Source organism: Petromyzon marinus, chromosome 46 (genome assembly GCF_048934315.1).
Source record: "Petromyzon marinus isolate PM22_M1 ecotype Great Lakes invasive population chromosome 46, UKy_Petmar_22M1.pri1.0, whole genome shotgun sequence".
NCBI lineage: Eukaryota > Metazoa > Chordata > Hyperoartia > Petromyzontiformes > Petromyzontidae > Petromyzon > Petromyzon marinus.
Window position 1 is genome coordinate 1,206,174 of NC_133712.1, and position 20,090 is coordinate 1,226,263.

General features: G+C 48.6%; 1 protein-coding gene across 1 annotated transcript; it reads right to left on the reverse strand.

The window, feature by feature from the left end:
• Nucleotides 1-13,607: 13,607 nt before the first annotated feature.
• LOC142930975 (exosome complex component 10-like) lies at nucleotides 13,608-17,399 on the reverse strand. The gene is made up of 3 exons (XM_076074132.1): nucleotides 17,155-17,399; nucleotides 16,044-16,155; nucleotides 13,608-14,857 (listed from the first exon to the last, which is right to left on the reverse strand). The coding sequence occupies exons 1-3, from the start codon at nucleotides 17,184-17,186 to the stop codon at nucleotides 14,753-14,755; spliced, it is 249 nt and encodes an 82-aa protein (XP_075930247.1). The 5' UTR covers nucleotides 17,187-17,399; the 3' UTR covers nucleotides 13,608-14,752.
• Between the last annotated feature and the right edge of the window lie 2,691 nt (nucleotides 17,400-20,090).

The following is a 20,090-nucleotide window of genomic DNA, read 5'->3' on the forward strand; positions in this document are numbered from 1 at the left end:
TGCAGAGGTTCGAGCAAGTGCGGCGTGCGTACCGGATGCGCCAGTCAGCCAGCTGGTACTGCTTGTCGGTAGACAGGCTGCAGTAGTGCATGAGGAGGTGGGCGAGTGAGTTTCTGGCGAGGCCGAGGGAGCGCGCCGCTGGGTGCGTGTCGAACAGGCCCACCACGTACAGGCCCAGGTCACGTTGCAGCCACTCAATGTCCGAGTCCGCTCCGTGGAAAACCTGCGCCCCCGCCACACCGCAGCGTCAATCACCACGTCACCGTGGCAATCACTGCGCCACTGCGTCGCCGCGTCAAGCACCACGCCTCTCACGTGGCCGGTGCTCAAGATATGGTTACAACGTCCCTAGTAACCATCGTCGCCGCCGCTGTCAACAAGGCATGGCTGCAGCCAGCCCCCCTTAATTGCTTCCTTTCTCTATTTCCCTTGCTCGCTCCGACCTGCTCAATCCTATTCTTTGGTCCTTTCGGTAAAGTCACCACCACGTAGAAGGGAAGCAATAAAAAAATAAAAATATAAAACAATAAAATTCTCACGACGTTTCGACTGTAACACAAGCAATCATCATCAGGTGTGAAAACCACAGCAATAATTTTATTGTTTTATATTTGTATTATTTTATTGTTGCCCTTCTACGTGGTGACTTTACCGAAAGAACCAAGAATATGAATCCCCGCAGTCACGAAAGCTTTAAATAAAATAAAAAAATTCTGCTCCCTCCTGTTCTCCCCGTGTAATTCTGCGCCCCGAGATGTTTGTTACGCTTTAGGTGCAATACAAGTGCAATGTATTGTTGTAAACATTCACCCAATGGCATTCATATCGAGTGTGCAGGCAGTGCAATGATACATTGGCAGCAAGCTGGAGGGACCCAGGCGTCGTGCTACAAAGTCGGCGAGGGAGAGGGATGTCTCTCTCCTTGTTTTGCTGTCTCACTCGATTATTTTGTTTATGCATGTCTACGTGCACGCGTGCCTCTCACCTTGACAATGTTGGGGTTGGTGAAGGCCTCGTTGAGGATGTGCAGGTCGTCGCGCAGCATCAGTGTGTCGATAATGAAGTCCTCTTCGCGCGTCGAGATTTGCATGAGGCAGGTGATGCCCAGGAAGGAACGGTATGAGTGATGCTACGGGGCCACGCACAGGAATAGCCGCTCAACGGTGGGCGGACAAACAAGAGTAGAAGAGGCAGATAGGCGGTCGAGCGGGACGAAAGCACACAGACGGCACAACCCAACAAACCAACCGCACATCACAACTCGATATTATACGACCACACACGTCACACACACATGCTGGCACGCACCCAGACAACAAACACAGATCCCCCGTAGAGCTTTAACAGACTGTTGGGACAAGTGCTGTTAGAGAGCACCTATGAAGGCCGAAACGGCACACGAGGGGTTGGGTGGCCAGCACCACGCCCGGCCGCCTTTGTCTCCCAAGCGGCAATGTTTTTAAACATCGCACCAGGTACTCAATTGAGGCCGAGTCAAACTAGGGGAGGCCCAGGACCGGTTCAGATAATTGTGCTCTCGCACAGTCGGTACGGCGACCGGCTCCTCTTGAGGGAGCTCCACCTTCATCTTCTTCTTAGCTGCAGACACGGGGATCCGTCACTCATGGCGCGTGCGTGCAGTAGTGTGCTGGTTAATGCACTGCAAACCCAGTCACCTGATTTCAATTCCCGCTTGCGATCAACAGCAATGGCAAATATTTGATCAAGTCCTGGGCCTCCCCGAGGTCGACGGAGCCTTAAATGAGTACCGGGCACAATGTGTAATCATCAGTGCTGGGGAAACAAAGGCAGCCGAGCCTGGTGTTGACTACCCACCCCTCGTGTAATCCTGGATCTTCAGAGACGCTTGCTAATAGCACTTGCCCCAAGTCTGTTAAAGGTGATACGATTTTTGTTTTTGGCGTGTGTGTGTGTGTGAGCCACGCCTCGACTTCTGTACTTGTCTGCATGTGTGTGTGTGCACATGCACGTGCAAGTGTTTGCGACTGCTGGATTAGTGCATGTCTCTGTGTTCATGGTGTGTGTGTGTGTGCCTTCACCGTGTTTGGCTTTTGCAGGCTGTGCAGAGCTTTTCTTTGGTTTCTCTGGCGCTTTCATCAGTTTCCAGCGACTACAGATCTAGAGACGGATGAGATAGCACTCAACGGGTTCTCATCACTCACTCAGTCAACTACTTAAACACTCATTCACTTACTCAGCCACTCAGGTACTCGTTCAACGATCCAACCACTCATGCGCTCAACTACACTCTCTCACCTACCCAAGCACTCACTCAACCATTCATTCACCCACTCATCTGCTCAAACATGCACTCAAATAACCACATTAATCACCAAACCACTAAAATTCCTCACTCAGCACCCATCCGCACAAGTGGTTTGTGAAATGGAATAATGGAGATAATGATGATGGAGATGATGATGTGAGCAAGATGTTAGCACACAACAATCACGTATTACCTCAAACACTTTTGAGTTAGGATCCAATTTCTTTTCTTGAAATGGCAGAGATTTCCCGTCACTGGATGGTAGATACTGCAAGCACAAGCACATGAACAGATGCACAAGCGAACTAGGACACACGCGCAAGGAAACAAACACACGACCCTGTGCATGTCCTCTTTTTATTTTCAACCACTTCAAGTCCCCACGTCTTCATGTTTCCAGGATTTCTGCGTCAATGAAGACCGTTTTATCCAAATTCTAAGTGACCCCGTGTTACGTGTGACCCTGTGCTAATATTGTGTCTCTATGCCTCCTATCTGTCTCTCATTTACCATGCCTCCTGTGTGTTCCCCACGTCCCTAAGTCGCTTGTATCGCTGCATTGTCTTGGTGTCCTTGTAATTCCCGTGTCTCAAAGTCCATGTATCTCCTTGGCACTCAACTACCCCTGTGCCTCCACATGTCCCTGTCTCCCCATGTCTCACCATGCCAAAGGGGTTGACGAACGTCTGCAGGACACGCGCTGCCTTCATCTGGGACGTGGAGCTCTGAGCAGTGAGAGCCTTGTTCTGCTGCTCTTCGCTGTCCTGCACACCACAGCAGAGCGCAGAGCGCTACAGCACATCGCAGCGCACTACAGCAACATGACAGCAATTTCAGCACAGCTCAGAATGCGACAGCACACAAGAGAACGCACAGAACGCCCCAGCACATGATGGCTAACACAGCAAACACAGCACGGTACAGAAAGCTACAGCACACGAGATCACACAAACAGTGCTTTCGCCAGCGGCGTGGGAGATGAGACATGGGTTGGTTGTCGTCGTGTGAGGATGTTGGGCTCACGTCAAACAGGGTGAGGACCGGGCTCGTGGCAGGCACCGCCCTCCGTGCTCCCTCCACTGCACCACACAAAGACAAAAGTCAAAGATCCTCATTATAGCCTTGAAAAGACTTTTAGGGCAAGTGCTGTTAGCGAGCATCTACGAAGGTCAGCACAGAACACGAAGGGGATGGAAGGACCAACACTACACCCAGCCACCTTTGTCTCCCCAGTGCTGATGCTTTACACGCACTGAGTACTCATTTAAGGCTGAATTAATCTAAGGGAGCCCCAGGACCGGTTTAGATATTCGTCACCGGTGTTGGCCATGAGCAGCAATCGAACTTGGGTCGCCAGGTTAATAGTGCAGCACGCTAACCAGCTAAACTACTGCTGTTCGTCGTGACCGGGAATGGAACTTAGGCCATCAGGAACGTGCCACTACACACTACCACTGCACAACCGTTCTCTAGTGAAATACAGACATACACTAGCACAGAAGATGCACAGAGATACAGACTGAACAATACACACGTGAACACACACACCCACACACGCGCAATAATATACACGGCCACACACCTGTTGCAACCGCTGACACACAAGACATACGCATGCAGACAGGCAAATAAAGACACGTTAGCAGAGACACAGGAATGAATACACACACATATGAATGGAAATGCACGCAATTGAACACAGACATAGACACAAAGATAGTGAAATACATAATACGCACATACACGCAGCAGCCAAAGAAGGGTCATTGCTTAAAACATCACCTATTATGAAAAGTATTTTGTTATTTTTGCTTGTGCCCCACTGTAAATGCAGTCAGGGCATTATTTGTTATTTATTTCACTAAATTATGTTTAATTTGTACACAGAACATGGCAATTATTTGTATGATTACTACTCAAATTATGAGTGTGAAATTAAAAAACAGCACAGTATTTTTTCATGTCAATATAATGAAATCTACTCGTGACAGGCTATGTGTACTCATCACTGTCACGAATAAAAAAATATAATCCATATCATGAGCTTTGCCGATATAACCAGCACAACTAAGTGTGAGCTACCTTCAGTACCGTGCCTTGTGATTGGCTGCCTGTCGTCCAATGATAAGCCATCGTGAGGACAGAAGAGAGGGTTTTCCAATCGCTGTCAAAATACAGAAGAAAATTGATTGAACAATCAGTGCCACACTAGGGTGGGCATACAAATGATACCATTAATGTCACCATTGGGGGATTGAAACATCTAGATTGTACTGTCAGGGTCAGGCCATGAACCAACAAAATCACACAGGGGTGTCAACCCACACAACAATCGGAACATTATTCACACTCTAAGGACGGACATGAACTGAGCTCCTCATTGTCACGACGGTTTGGGGACGTGGAATTTAAAAAAAGAACCACAAATGAGAGTTCTGTGCCGGATGAGAAAAGGAGATGTAGAGTTTATAATCGCAAGTAAAGAGGGCATTTGTGTGATGAGTTTTGGTCTCTGGTCACCTCTGTCCGGGTGATGAATGTTCTCGATGGAGCCTTGATGGGCGTTTCGCTCTGCGGGAACAGCAGCAAAGATTATTAAACAAACGCAACCTTTACTGCAACGAGTCATTACTTTTGCAGTCACTTGTGCCTGGTTGTGACCATCAACTCGCTACATTTGTGAACGTCGTTTAACCACGGGTGGCTGAAACTCCCAAGATCCAAAACCTAGGATCTTAGCCGGGTGGTGTTGGTGGCGAAGTCCTGTAACCCAGCACTATGGAGGCAACAAGGGTGGGTGGATCACACAAATGGTGTTAAACTCCCTTCCCGTTGCTTTTCAGGTGTCATAGCATGGCCTGCCAGAAGGGGGTAAGGCAAAGGTTGACTTCATCTATTCGTTCTGTATGGGATCGACTGTTGCCTCCTCGCATGGGTGGGTTTTCTCCAGGAACTCCGGTTCCCTCCCATATGTAAACACTCATTAATTGGTTGATAACACCTTCATATAAAGACGACCACAAAGCTTGGGGGGAAATTTGGCACAGGCTCACCTCCTGGTAGCCTTTCCTGCTCGTCTGTGGTTCCTCCTCACGCCTCTGAGTCGTTCTCTCGCTTCGAGTGAGCGAATAATGTGGAGTGTGTCACAAGTTAAAACATTATTGAAGCAGTGCCGGATCATTGTGTTTGACCCAGTATTGGCCCCAGGAGCCACCCAGTCACCACCTATATTAAATCCATACTCTTTGGTTCTTTCGGTAAAGTCAGATAGGTAGAAAAACAATAGATCACGACGTTTCGATGGCAACACAAGCAGTTGGTGTGGTTGTCCCACTGCTGTCTTCAGCAGTTGGTGTGGTTGTACCACCTGATGACGATTGCTTGTGTTGCGATCGAAACGTCGTGATCTAATATTTTTCTACCTACGTGGCTTTACCGAAAGAACCAAAGAGTATGGATTCCTGCAGTCACGAAAGCTTCAAATCAAGATTATATTAAATGTTTTGATTATATTTATTTATGAACATTCTGCCTCTGACCACTCGCTATCCCTCTCCCCCTATGACTTTCAGTCTCTGTCTTCCACTCTCTTTTGTCTCTGTTCTCGTTCTCCGACTCTCTTGCCCTATCTATCCTTCATCCATATCTCAACCCTGGCCGTCCATTATGAACCCCTCGCTGCTCCACCGAGCCGCCTCCGCTTCTGCGCTCACCTTGATGAGCGGGACGAGGCGTGCCTGCTTGACGAGCTGCCACAGCTCATTGGCGTTCTGCCTCACGAGGGGCGGCACCGGATTGCAGCACGCGAGCACGCCCTGCAGCTCCCTGCGTCGGCAACGACGATGTCAACATGTTAGAGCAGCGACACGCGTCACAACACAACGCCAGAGCAATGCAACATCACGGCAAAAACCACGTCACAGCAACAACACAATCTCACAGAAACAGCACAACGTTACAACAAGCCAGCACTCCCTCTCTGTCTTGCATCAAACAGCAATGGCGTGGACTAGGGTGCATATAGCCGTTGATACTGGCAAAAGCATATCCGTTCAAGATGGCGTACATATATCCTATTCATGCTGGTGTACATACGTATATGGTTCATTCTGGCGAACGTGCGTATAGGCAGCTCAGGAAAGTCTATGTATGTATAGCCTAATAAAGTATTAAAGCTTTCGTGACTGCATAAAATTACTCATTGGTTTTTTCGGTAAAGTCACGTATGTAGAAATACAATAAAATTATATTATTTATTGTATTTCTACATACGTGACTTTACCGAAAAAAACAATGAGTATGTATAGCCTGTTCATCCTGGCGTACGTATGTATATTGTGTTCAGGCTGGCATACGTACGTAAAGCCTGTCTTGTCTGGCGTACGTATACATAGCCTGGTCATTATCAGGATCATACTAACCAATGCTATTACCACAATGCAACCTTCATCATCACCATCATACTATCACCATATCATCACCAGCATCCAGATCACCATCCACATCAAAACATAATGAGTGGCACCACCATCAACACTATCACTACCACTCTCACTACTATCAGCACAATCATCAGCCACCACCACTATTACCAACAACAAGAACAGGCGCCATATGCCAATAAGTGGCGGTGACATCACCACGGCGGTTGTCTCAGGCCAGGTGCACTCCGAAGCCACGTCCAGTGTCGAAGGCTCGCTAACAGGAGCTCACGGAACAGAGCCAGGTGCCATGGGTTGACTGACTGCAATGACTGGGGCAGATGCACCAGCTGTGCACGCGACTGTGCCAACTTGCTGCATTTTAGCCGCCCGGCACTCGCTCTTTATTGTGAGCATCGCTCCTCTGCCCTTCGTTGTTGTTGGAGGGCGAATATTACCACCACTGTCAATACCATCATGGGTATCACTCGCACCACCATCCCAACTGTCCCTGCCACCACCGGCCCCACCACCACCGTGCGCGGCTTACCGAGGCATCTCCTCTGCAATCTTCATGAGCATGTGGTTTGGGAGGACGTATCTGTGACAGTAGGAGCACAACACACACCGGTCAGGCCAGGGCACTATGCACGTCGCAGCAATAACAATAATCACACAGGCCGTACAAGCCCAACAACGCAACAGCTACAGTAATCGTACTTCGCAACCATTGACCTACGGCACTGGAACGTGCAGTTTCTACAACTGGTTCAGGATCACGATCAGGTAAATAAAAAGTGCTGCGTTGTACACCCCAGTGTTTTACTGTGCTATATTATAAAACACCCGTGTATCGATATTACCATTTTAATGTGCAATTTTATTGAGGGACTGTGTGTTGTTTTGGTGCGGTCTTGGATCGTTTTTGTTGTTGTTTTGCTGCCTTGCCCTAGAGTGCATTGAGTGTAAAAAAATCTACAGTAATTAATGTAATTATGCAATTTATACTTGTATACTTCATATTCATACATTTTTCGCTACTCTGGACATCTGTGATAAAGAGTTCATAGCTCATCGGATTCCTCCAGTCTAAATAAATATTCTGATAAATCAAGATAAATATTTTGAACGCTGTGGTGTTGTTCTGTTTGCTGTGTTATTCTACGCTGTCGGAAAGTCCCGTGCTTTGCTGCACTATGCTATGCAGTGCAGTACACGGCTATTTCAGCGCCACGGGCGCTCTTACCCCGTGCTCTCGTCCTCGGCGCGTGCCGTGCGGTTGCGCCAGGCGTACAGGAGCCGGGCGGCGCTGCACTGCTGCACATCCAGTGGCTGCTTGTGCTTGTGCAGCAGCTCCAGGTAGGAGTCCTCGGTGAACACCGGCTTGTGGTAGCGCTGAGACACACACACGCACACAGGAAGAGAGAGGGAGATGGAACCACGCAAGTAGTGACAGCGGCAGCAATAATTACCAGGGTTGTTAAAACGATCATCGGTTAACTGGCAATTGTTTTCAGCATCAATTACCAGTTCTGAAAGTCGGTAACCAATGTTTCCAGTGGGAATTTTTATCGCGAATGCACTAATTAGGATGCATGAACATTAAAACGGTACGGCGGGCCCGAGTCACCACATTGAACATAAATCGGCATTTTGCGACCCCCTCCACTGCCACTGTGTATCATATTATTACGTTCCAGGGACTCTATGAGATGATAGGACAATAGTCTACACACATTACACCATGAACTATATCACTTCGTTGATCTAGTTAAAAAGATAAATATATTCTTTGTTTATTGCTCGAGGCCTTTTAACGGAATAAACAATATTTTTGGAGGGGTGGGAAAACTTTCCCGATCGAGAGTGAGAGTGGTGGATTTGCTTACAAAGATAGGCTTGCAACTTGCTCACTGGTGGAGCCAATGGGGGGTGGGGTGGCACGTGCCCCCCCAATGATCCGATCGAAATCCCTAATTGAGATCGGATCATTGGGGTTTATTGGTAATAAATCGGCATTTTGCGACCCTCACTGTCACTGTGTAGCATATTATTACGTGTCAGGGACTCGATGAGATGATAGGACAATAGTCCGAGTCCATAATTGGTAATAAGTAACGGCAAAGCAGTTATAAGTGACTCACAGAATTGGGCGCAGTTGCGTATACAGGACACGACTTCCCTGAAGGCATCAACACCTTCAGCGAGCGCGATGCCGATCACACAACGCGGTTCGAATTCGACCCTCGATCGATGGCTGCGCCATCGCTGCACACGCGTCAAATAAAAGCAAGGGACAAGTCCTTACTTACTAACACTACCTTTTTTCATTGCTGGAGGGGTTGCCCCCCTCCCACCTGAAAATCCTGGCTCAGCCATTGCCCACGCGCCACTCACCTTGAGTGCCACAGTTCGGCTCTGGTCCCACACAAGCTGCAGGAGGTTGGGTCGGCCCAGCGCCTTGGGGAGCAGGTCGGCGCGGACGCGGTCGTACACGTACAGCAGGTAGTGCGTGTCGGCACGCGCATAGTGCAGCATGTCTGGCAGGAGAGGCCTGTGTGTGTGTGCGTGCATACGTGGATGTGTGCAAGCGTTGGTGTGCGTGTGTATGCAATTGTGAGTGTGTATGTGTTTGTGTGTGAGTGTGTGCATGCGAGTGTGTATGAGACGCAGATGTTAATGTACCGCAGCATTTATCTAAATGAGTACCTAGTATAAGATATGAACATCAGCACTGGGGAAACAAAGGAGGTCAGGCATGATGCTAACCGCATTACCCTCTCAAACATTGTGCCAGCCTTAATAGGGGCTCGCTAAGATAACTTGAGTGGGGAGGGGGGGGGTGAAAGTGCTTCATATGTACTGTTCTATGAACCCAGTGATGGGACTTCAATTCGTCACCCTGGCCAACTAGATTCAGCAGTCTATTCAGGCGACACGGGGGATCTTTGTCCTTTTGTGTGAATGTGTAAGCAGTAGAGTAGCGGCTAGCACCCTGTGCTATGAACCTGGTGAAACGAGTTCGATTTCTACTCACGGCCAACACCTGTGACAATTATCTGAACTGGTCCCGGGCCTCCACTAGCTCGACTCAGCCTCAAATGAGTACCTGGTGTAGCGGTGTGTAAACATCACCACTGGGGAGACAAAGGCGGCCGTGCATGGTACTGGCCACCCACCCCCTCCTGTGTCGTGCTGGCCTTCACAGGTGTCTGTTAACAGCACTTTCCCCAACAATTAGTTGAGGCTATACAGGGGATCTTTGCCTTTGTTTTTGTACGTGTGTACAAGTTAGCCCGTGCATGCGCGCGCGTATGCAGAGGTTCGAGCAAGTGCGGCGTGCGTACCGGATGCGCCAGTCAGCCAGCTGGTACTGCTTGTCAGTAGACAGGCTGCAGTAGTGCATGAGGAGGTGGGCGAGCGAGTTTCTGGCAAGGCCGAGGGAGCGCGCCGCTGGGTGCGTGTCGAACAGGCCCACCACGTACAGGCCCAGGTCACGTTGCAGCCACTCAATGTCCGAGTCCGGTCCGTGGAAAACCTGCGCCCCCGCCACACCGCAGCGTCAATCACCACGTCACCGTGGCAATCACTGCGCCACTGCGTCGCCGCGTCAAGCACCACGCCTCTCACGTGGCCGGTGCTCAAGATATGGTTACAACGTCCCTAGTAACCATCGTCGCCGCCGCCGCTATCAACAAGGCATGGCTGCAGCCAGCCCCCCTTAATTGCTTCCTTTCTCTATTTCCCTTACTCGGTCCGACCTGCTCCCTCCTATTCTTTGGTCCTTTCGGTAAAGTCACCACCACGTAGAAGGGAAGCAATAAAATAATAAAAATATATAAAATACAATTCTCACGACGTTTCGACTGCAACACAAGCAATCGTCATCAGGTGTGAAAACCACAGCAAGAATTTTATTGTTTTATATTTTTATTATTTTATTGTTGCTCTTCTACGTGGTGACTTTACCGAAAGAACCAAGAATATGAATCCCTGCAGTCACGAAAGCTTTAAATAAATAAAAAATTCTGCTCCCTCCTGTTCTCCCCGTGTAATTCTGCGCCCCGAGATGTTTGTTACGCTTTAGGTGCAATACAAGTGCAATTTATTGTTGTAAACATTCACCCAATGGCATTCATATCGAGTGTGCAGGCAGTGCAATGATACATTGGCAGCAAGCTGGAGGGACCCAGGCGTCGTGCTACAAAGTCGGCGAGGGAGAGGGATGTCTCTCTCCTTCTTTTGCTGTCTCACTCGATTATTTTGTTTATGCATGTCTACGTGCACGCGTGCCTCTCACCTTGACAATGTTGGGGTTGGTGAAGGCCTCGTTGAGGATGTGCAGGTCGTCGCGCAGCATCAGTGTGTCGATAATGAAGTCCTCTTCGCGCGTCGAGATTTGCATGAGGCAGGTGATGCCCAGGAAAGAACGGTATGAGTGATGCTACGGGGCCACGCACAGGAATAGCCGCTCAACGGTGGGCGGACAAACAAGAGTAGAAGAGGCAGATAGGCGGTCGAGCGGGACGAAAGCACACAGACGGCACAACCCAACAAGCCAACCGCACATCACAACTCGATATTATACGACCACACACGTCACACACACATGCTGGCACTCACCCAGACAACAAACACAGATCCCCCGTATGGCTTTAACAGACTGTTGGGACAAGTGCTGTTAGAGAGCACCTATGAAGGCCGAAACGGCACACGAGGGGTTGGGTGGCCAGCACCACGCCCGGCCGCCTTTGTCTCCCAAGCGGCAATGTTTTTAAACATCGCACCAGGTACTCAATTGAGGCCGAGTCAAACTCGGGGAGGCCCAGGACCGGTTCAGATAATTGTGCTCTCGCACAGTCGGTACGGCGACCGGCTCCTCTTGAGGGCGCTCCACCTTCATCTTCTTCTCCGCTGCAGACACGGGGATCCGTCACTCATGGCGCGTGCGTGCAGTAGTGTGCTGGTTAATGCACTGCAAACCCAGTGACCTGATTTCAATTCCCGCTTGCGATCAACAGCAATGGCAAATATTTTATCAAGTCCTGGGCCTCCCCGAGGTCGACGGAGCCTTAAATGAGTACCGGGCACGATGTGTAATCATCAGTGCTGGGGAAACAAAGGCAGCCGAGCCTGGTGTTGACTACCCACCCCCAGTGTAATCCTGGCTCTTCAGAGACGCTTGCTAACAGCACTTGCCCCAAGTCTGTTAAAGGTGATACGATTTTTGTTTTTGTCGTGTGTGTGTGAGCAACGCCTCGACTTCTGTACGTGTCTGCATGTGTGTGTGTGCACATGCAAGTGTTTGCGACTGCTGGATTAGTGCATGTCTCTGTGTTCATGGTGTGTGTGTGTGTGTGCCTTCACCGTGTTTGGCTTTTGCAGGCTGTGCAGAGCTCTTCTTTGGTTTCTCTGGCGCTTTCATCAGTTTCCAGCGACTACAGATCTACAGAGACGGATGAGATAGCACTCAACGGGTTCTCATCACTCACTCAGTCAACTACTTAAACACTCATTCACTTACTCAGCCACTCAGGTACTCGTTCAACGATCCAACCACTCATGCGCTCAACTACACTCTCTCACCTACCCAAGCACTCACTCAACCATTCATTCACCCACTCATCTGCTCAAACATGCACTCAAATAACCACATTAATCACCAAACCACTAAAATTCCTCACTCAGCACCCATCCGCACGTGTGCACAATTGGTTTGTGAAATGGAATGATGGAGATGATGATGGAGATGATGATGTGAGCAAGATGTTAGCACACAACAATCATGTGTTACCTCAAACACTTTTGAGTTAGGATCCAATTTCTTTTCTTGAAATGGCAGAGATTTCCCGTCACTGGATGGTAGATACTGCAAGCACAAGCACATGAACAGATGCACAAGCGAACTTTTTATTTTCAATCACTGCCTCGAGTCCCCACGTGTTCATGTTTCCAGGATTTCTGCGTCAATGAAGACCGTTTTATCCAAATCCTAAGTGACCCCGTGTCACGTGTGACCCTATGCTAATATTGTGTCTCTATGCCTTCTATCTGTCTCTCATTTACCATGCCTCCTGTGTGTTCCCCACGTCCCTAAGTCGCTTGTATCGCTGCATTGTCTTGGTGTCCTTGTAATTCCCGTGTCTCAAAGTCTATGTATCTCCATGCCACTCAACTACCCCTGTGCCTCCACATGTCCCTGTCTCCCCATGTCTCACCATGCCAAAGCGGTTGACGAACGTCTGCAGGACACGCGCTGCCTTCATCTGGGACGTGGAGCTCTGAGCAGTGCGAGCCTCGTTCTGCTGCTCTTCGCTGTCCTGCACACCACAGCAGAGCGCAGAGCGCTACAGCACATCGCAGCGCACTACAGCAACATGACAGCAATTTCAGCACAGCTCAGATGCGACAGCACACAAGAGAACGCACAGAACGCCCCAGCACATGATGGCTAACACAGCAAACACAGCACGGTACAGAAAGCTACAGCACACGAGATCACACACACAGTGCTTTTGCCAGCGGTGTGGGAGATGAGACATGGGTTGGTTGTGGTCGTGTGAGGATGTTGGGCTCACGTCAAACAGGGTGAGGACCGGGCGCGTGGCAGGCACCGCCCTCCGTGCTCCCTCCACTGCACCACACAAAGAAAAAAGTCAAAGATCCTCAATATAGCCTTGAAAAGACTTTTAGTGCAAGTGCTGTTAGCGAGCATCTACGAAGGTCAGCACGGAACACGAAGGGGATGGGAGGACCAACACTACACCCAGCCACCTTTGTCTCCCCAGTGCTGATGCTTTACACGCACTGAGTACTCATTTAAGGCTGAATTAATCTAAGGGAGCCCCAGGACCGGTTTAGATATTCGTCACCGGTGTTGGCCATAAGCAGCAATCGAACTTGGGTCGCCAGGTTAATAGTGCAGCACGCTAACCAGCTAAACTACTGCTGTTCGTCGTGACCGGGAATGGAACTTAGGCCGTCAGGATCGTGCCACTACACACTACCACTGCACAACCGCTCTCTAGTGACATACAGACATACGCTAGCACAGAAGATGCACAGAGATACAGACTGAAGAATACATACGTGAACACACACACCCACACACGCAATAATATACACGGCCACACACCTGTTGCAACTGCTGACACACAAGACATACGCATGCAGACAGGCAAATAAAGACACGTTAACAGAGATACAGGAATGAATACACACACATGAATGGAAATGCACTCAATTGAACACATAGACACAAAGATAGTCACAGAAATAATACGCACATACAAGCAGCAGCCAAAGAAGGGTCATTGCCTAAAAATCACCTATTATGTAAGTTTTACTTTTAGGACAATGTTACTGAAAAGTATTTTGTTATTTTTGCTTGTGCCCCACTGTAAATGAAGTCAGGACATTATTTGTTATTTATTTCACCAAATTATGTTTAATTTGTACACAGAACATGGCAATTATTCGTATGATTACTACTCAAATTATGAGTGTGATATTAAAAAAAACAGCACAGTATTTTTTCATGTCAATAAAATGAAATCTACTCGTGACAGGCTAGGTGTACTCATCACTGTCACAAATAAAAAATATATGATCCATATCATGAGCTTTGCTGATATAACCAGCACAACTAAGTTTGAGCTACCTTCAGTACCGTGCCTTGTGATTGGCTGCCTATCGTCCAATGATAAGCCATCGTGAGGACAGAAGAGAGGATTTTCCAATCGCTGTCAAAACACAGAAGAAAATTGATTGAACAATCAGTGCCACACTAGGGTGGGCATACAAATGATACCATTAATGTCACCTTTGAGGGATTGAAACATCTAGATTGTACTTTCAGGGTCAGGCCATGAACCAACAAAATCACACAGGGGTGTCAACCTACACAACAATCGGAACATTATTCACACTCTAGGAATGGACATGAACTGAGCTCCTCATTGTCACGACGGTTTGGGGATGTGGAATTAAAAAAAATAACCACAAATGAGAGTTCTGTGCCGGATGAGAAAATGAGATGTAGAGTTTATAATCGCAAGTAAAGAGGGCATTTGTGTGATGAGTTTTGGTCTCTGGTCACCTCTGTCCGGGTGATGAATGTTCTCGATGGAGCCTTGATGGGCATTTCGCTCTGCGGGAACAGCAGCAAAGATTATTAAACAAACGCAACCTTTACTGCAACGAGTCATTATTTTTGCAGTCACTTGTGCCTGGTTGTGACCATCAACTCGCTACATTTGTGAACGTCGTTTAACCACGGGTGGCTGAAACTCCCAAGATCCAAAACCTAGGATCTTAGCCGGGTGGTGTTGGTGGCGAAGTCCTGTAACCCAGCACTATGAAGGCAACAGAGGTGGGTGGATCACACAAATGTTGTTAAACTCCCTTCCCGTTGCTTTTCAGGTGTCATAGCATGGCCTGCTAGAAGGGGGTACAGCAAAGGTTGACTTCATCTATTCGTTCTGCATGGGATCGACTGTTGCCTCCTCGCATGTGTGGGTTTTCTCCAGGAACTCCGGTTCCCTCCCATATGTAAACACTCATTAATTGGTTGATAACACCTTCATATATAGACGACCACAAAGCTTGGGGGGAAATTTGGCACGGGCTCACCGCCTGGTAGCCTTTCCCACTCGTCTGTGGTTCCTCCTCACGCCTCTGAGTCGTTCTCCCGCTTCGAGTGAGCGAATAATGTGCAGTGTCACAAGTTAAAAAATTATTATTGAAGCAGTGCCGGATCATTGTGTTTGACCCAGTATTGGCCCCAGGAGCCACCCAGTCACCACCTATATTAAATCCATACTCTTTGGTTCTTTCGGTAAAGTCAGGTAGGTAGACAAACAATAGATCACGACGTTTCGATCGCAACACAAGCAATCGTCATCAGGTGGGACAACCACACCAACTGCTGTCTTCAGCAGTTGGTGTGGTTGTCCCACTGCTGTCTTCAGCAGTTGGTGTGGTTGTACCACCTGATGACGATTGCTTGTGTTGCGATCGAAACGTCGTGATCTAATATTTTTCTACCTACGTGGCTTTACCGAAAGAACCAAAGAGTATGGATTCCTGCAGTCACAAAAGCTTCAAATCAAGATTATATTAAATGTTTGATTATATTTATTTATGAACATTCTGCCTCTGACCACTCGCTATCCCTCTCCCCCTATGACTTTCAGTCTCTGTCTCCCACTCTCTTTTGTCTCTGTTCTCGTTCTCCGACTCTCTTGCCCTATCTATCCTTCATCCGTATCTCAACCCTGGCCGTCCATTATGAACCCCTCGCTGCTCCACCGAGCCGCCTCCGCTTCTGCGCTCACCTTGATGAGCGGGACGAGGCGTGCCTGCTTGACGAGCTGCCACAGCTCATTGGCGTTCTGCCTCACGAGGGGCGGCACCGGATTGCAGCACGCGAGCACGCCCTGCAGCTCACTGCGTCGGCAACGACGATGTCAACATGTTAGAGCAGCGACACGCGTCACAACACAGCGCCAGAGCAATGCAACATCACGGCAAAACCACGTCACAGCAACAACACAATCTCACAGAAACAGCACAACGTTACAACAAGCCAGCACTCCCTCTCTGTCTTGCATCAAACAGCAATGGCGTGGACTAGGGTGCATATAACCGTTGATACTGGCAAAAGCATATCCGTTCAAGATGGTGTACATATATCCTATTCATGCTGGTGTACATACGCATATTGTTCATTCTGGCGTACGTGCATATAGGCAGCTCAGGTTACTCTATGTATGTATAGCCTGTTCATCCTGGCGTACATATGTATATTGTGTTCAGGCTGGGATACGTACGTAAAGCCTGTCTTGTCTGGTGCACGTATATATAGCCTGGTCATTATCAGAATCATACTAACCAATGCTATTACCACAATGCAACCTTCATCATCACCATCATATTATCACCATATCCATATCATCACCAGCATCCAGATCACCATCCATATCAAAACATTATGAGTGGCACCACCATCAACACTATTACTACCACTCTCACTACCAGCACAATCATCAGCCACCACCACTATTACCAACAACAAGAACAGGCGCCATATGCCAATAAGTGGTGGTGACATCACCACGGCGGTTGTCCCAGACCAGGTGCACTCCGAAGCCACGTGCAGTGTCGAAGGCTCGCTAACAGGAGCTCACGGAACAGAGCCAGGTGCCATGGGTTGACTGACTGCAATGACTGGGGCAGATGCACCAGCTGTGCATGCGACTGTGCCAACTTGCTGCATTTTAGCCGCCCGGCACTCCGCTCTGTATTGTGAGCATCGCTCCTCTGCCCTTCGTTGTTGTTGGAGGGCGAATATTACCACCACTGTCAATACCATCATGGGTATCACTCGCACCACCATCCCAACTGTCCCTGCCACCACCGGCCCCACCACCACCGTGCGCGGCTTACCGAGGCATCTCCTCTGCGATCTTCATGAGCATGTGGTTTGGGAGGATGTATCTGTGACAGCAGGAGCACAACACACACCGGTCAGGCCAGGGCACTATGCACGTCGCAGCAATAACAATAATCACACAGGCCGTACAAGCCCAACAACGCAACAGCTACAGTAATCGTACTACGCAACCATTGACCTACGGCACTGGAATGTGCAGTTTCTACAACTGGTTCAGGATCGCGATCAGGTAAATTAAAAAGTGCTGCGTCGTACACCCCAGTGTTTTACTGTGCTATATTATAAAACACCCGTGTATCGATATTTCCATTTTAATGTGTTATGGTCGAAACATCGTGATAATTTTTATTGTTTTATATATATTTTATTATTTATTGTTTCCCTTCAATGTGACTTTACCAAAAGAGCAAAGAATATGAATTACTGCAGTCACGAAAGTTTTAAATCAAAATTTGGACTGTGTGTTGTTTTGGTGCGGTCTTGGATCGTTTTTGTTGTTGTTTTGCTGCCATGCACTAGAGTGCATTGAGTGTTAAAAAATCTACAGTAATTAATGTAATTATGCAATTTGTACTTATATGCTTTATATTCATACATTTTTCGCTACTCTGGACATCTGTGATAAAGAGTTCATAGCTCATCGGATTCCTCCAGTCTAAATAAATATTCTGTTAAATCAAGATAAATATTTTGAACGCTGTGGTGTTGTTCCCTTTGCTGTGTTATTCTACGCTGTCGGAAAGTCCCGTGCTTTGCTGCACTATGCTATGCAGTGCAGTACACGGCTATTTCAGCGCCGCGGGCGCTCTCACCCCGTGCTCTCGTCCTCGGTGCGTGCCGTGCGGTCGCGCCAGGCGTACAGGAGCCGGGCGGCGCTGCTCTTCTGCACATCCAGTGGCTGCTTGTGCTTGTGCAGCAGCTCCAGGTAGGAGTCTTCAGTGAACACCGGCTTGTGGTAGCACTGAGACACACACACACACGCACACAGGGAGAGAGAGGGAGATGGAACCACGCAAGTAGTGACAGCGGCAGCAATAATTACCAGGGTTGTTAAAACGATCATCGGTTAACTGGCAATTGTTTTCAGCATCAATTACCAGTTCTGAAAGTCGGTAACCAATGTTTCCAGTGGGAATTTTTATCGCGAATGCACTAATTAGGATGCATGAACATTAAAACGGTACGGCGGGCCCGAGTCACCACATTGAACATAAATCGGCATTTTGCGACCCCCTCCACTGCCACTGTGTAGCATATTATTACGTTCCAGGGACTCTATGAGATGATAGGACAATAGTCTACACACATTACACCATGAACTATATCACTTCGTTGATCTAGTTAAAAAGATAAATATATTCTTTGATTATTGCTCGAGGCCTTTTAAGGGAATAAACAATATTTTTGGAGGGGTGGGAAAACTTTCCCGATCAAGAGTGAGAGTGGTGGATTTGCTTACAAAGATAGGCTTGTAACTTGCTCACTGGTGGAGCCAGTGGGGGGTGGGGTGTCACGTGCCCCCCCAATGATCCGATCGAAATCCCTAATTTAGATCGGATCATTGGGGTTTATTGGTAATAAATCGGCATTTTGCGACCCCCACTGCCACTGTGTAGCATATTATTACGTGCCAGGGACTCGATGAGATGATAGGACAATAGTCGGAGTCCATAATTGGCAATAAGTAACGGCAAAGCAGTTATAAGTGACTCACAGAATTGTGCACAGTCGCGTATACAGGACACGACTTCCCTGAAGGCATCAACACCTTCAGCGAGCGCGATGCCGATCACACAACGCGGTTCGAACTCGACCCTCGATCGATGGCTGCGCCATCGCCGCACTACGCGTCAAATAAAAACCAAGGGACAAGTCCTTACTTACTAACACTACCTTTTTTCATTGCTGGAGGGGTTGCCCCCCTCCCACCTGAAAATCCTGGCTCAGCCATTGCCCACGCGCCACTCACCTTGAGTGCCACAGTTCGGCTCTGGTCCCACACAAGCTGCAGGAGGTTGGGTCGGCCCAGCGCCTTGGTGAGCAGGTCGGTGCGGACGCGGTCGTACACGTACAGCAGGTAGTGCGTGTCGGCACGCGCATAGTGCAGCATGTCTGGCAGGAGAGGCCTGTGTGTGTGCGTGCATACGTGGATGTGTGCAAGTGTTGGTGTGCGTGTGTATGCAATTGTGAGTGTGTATGTGTTTGTGTGTGAGTGTGTGCATGCGAGTGTGTATGAGACGCAGATGTTAATGTACCGCAACATTTATCTGTTGACCCATGTTTCATTTCCAGTGAAGGCAAACATCATTTGGGAGTGATATAAAAACCAGCATTGGACCTGAGCCTTAAATGAGCACCTAGTATAAGATATGAACATCAGCACTGGGGAAACAAAGGAGGTCAGGCATGATGCTAACCACATTACCCTCTCAAACATTGTGCCAGCCTTAATAGGGGCTCGCTAAGATAACTTGAGTTGGGAGGGGGGGGGGTGAAAGTGCTTCATATGTACTGTTCTATGAACCCAGTGATGGGACTTCTATTCCTCACCCTGGCCAACTAGATTCAGCAGTCTATTCAGGCGACACGGGGGATCTTTGTCCTTGTGTGTGAATGTGTAAGCAGTAGAGTAGCGGCTAGCACCCTGTGCTATGAACCTGGTGAAACGAGTTCGATTTCTACTCACGGCCAACACCTGTGACAATTATCTGAACCGGTCCCGGGCCTCCACTAGCTCGACTCAGCCTCAAATGAGTACCTGGTGTAGCGGTGTGTAAACATCACCACTGGGGAGATAAAGGCAGCCGTGCATGGTACTGGCCACCCACCCCCTCCTTCACAGTACGTTGCCCAACAATTAGTTGAGGCAATACAGGGGATCTTTGCCTTTGATTTTGTACATGTGTACAAGTTAGCCCGTGCATGCGCG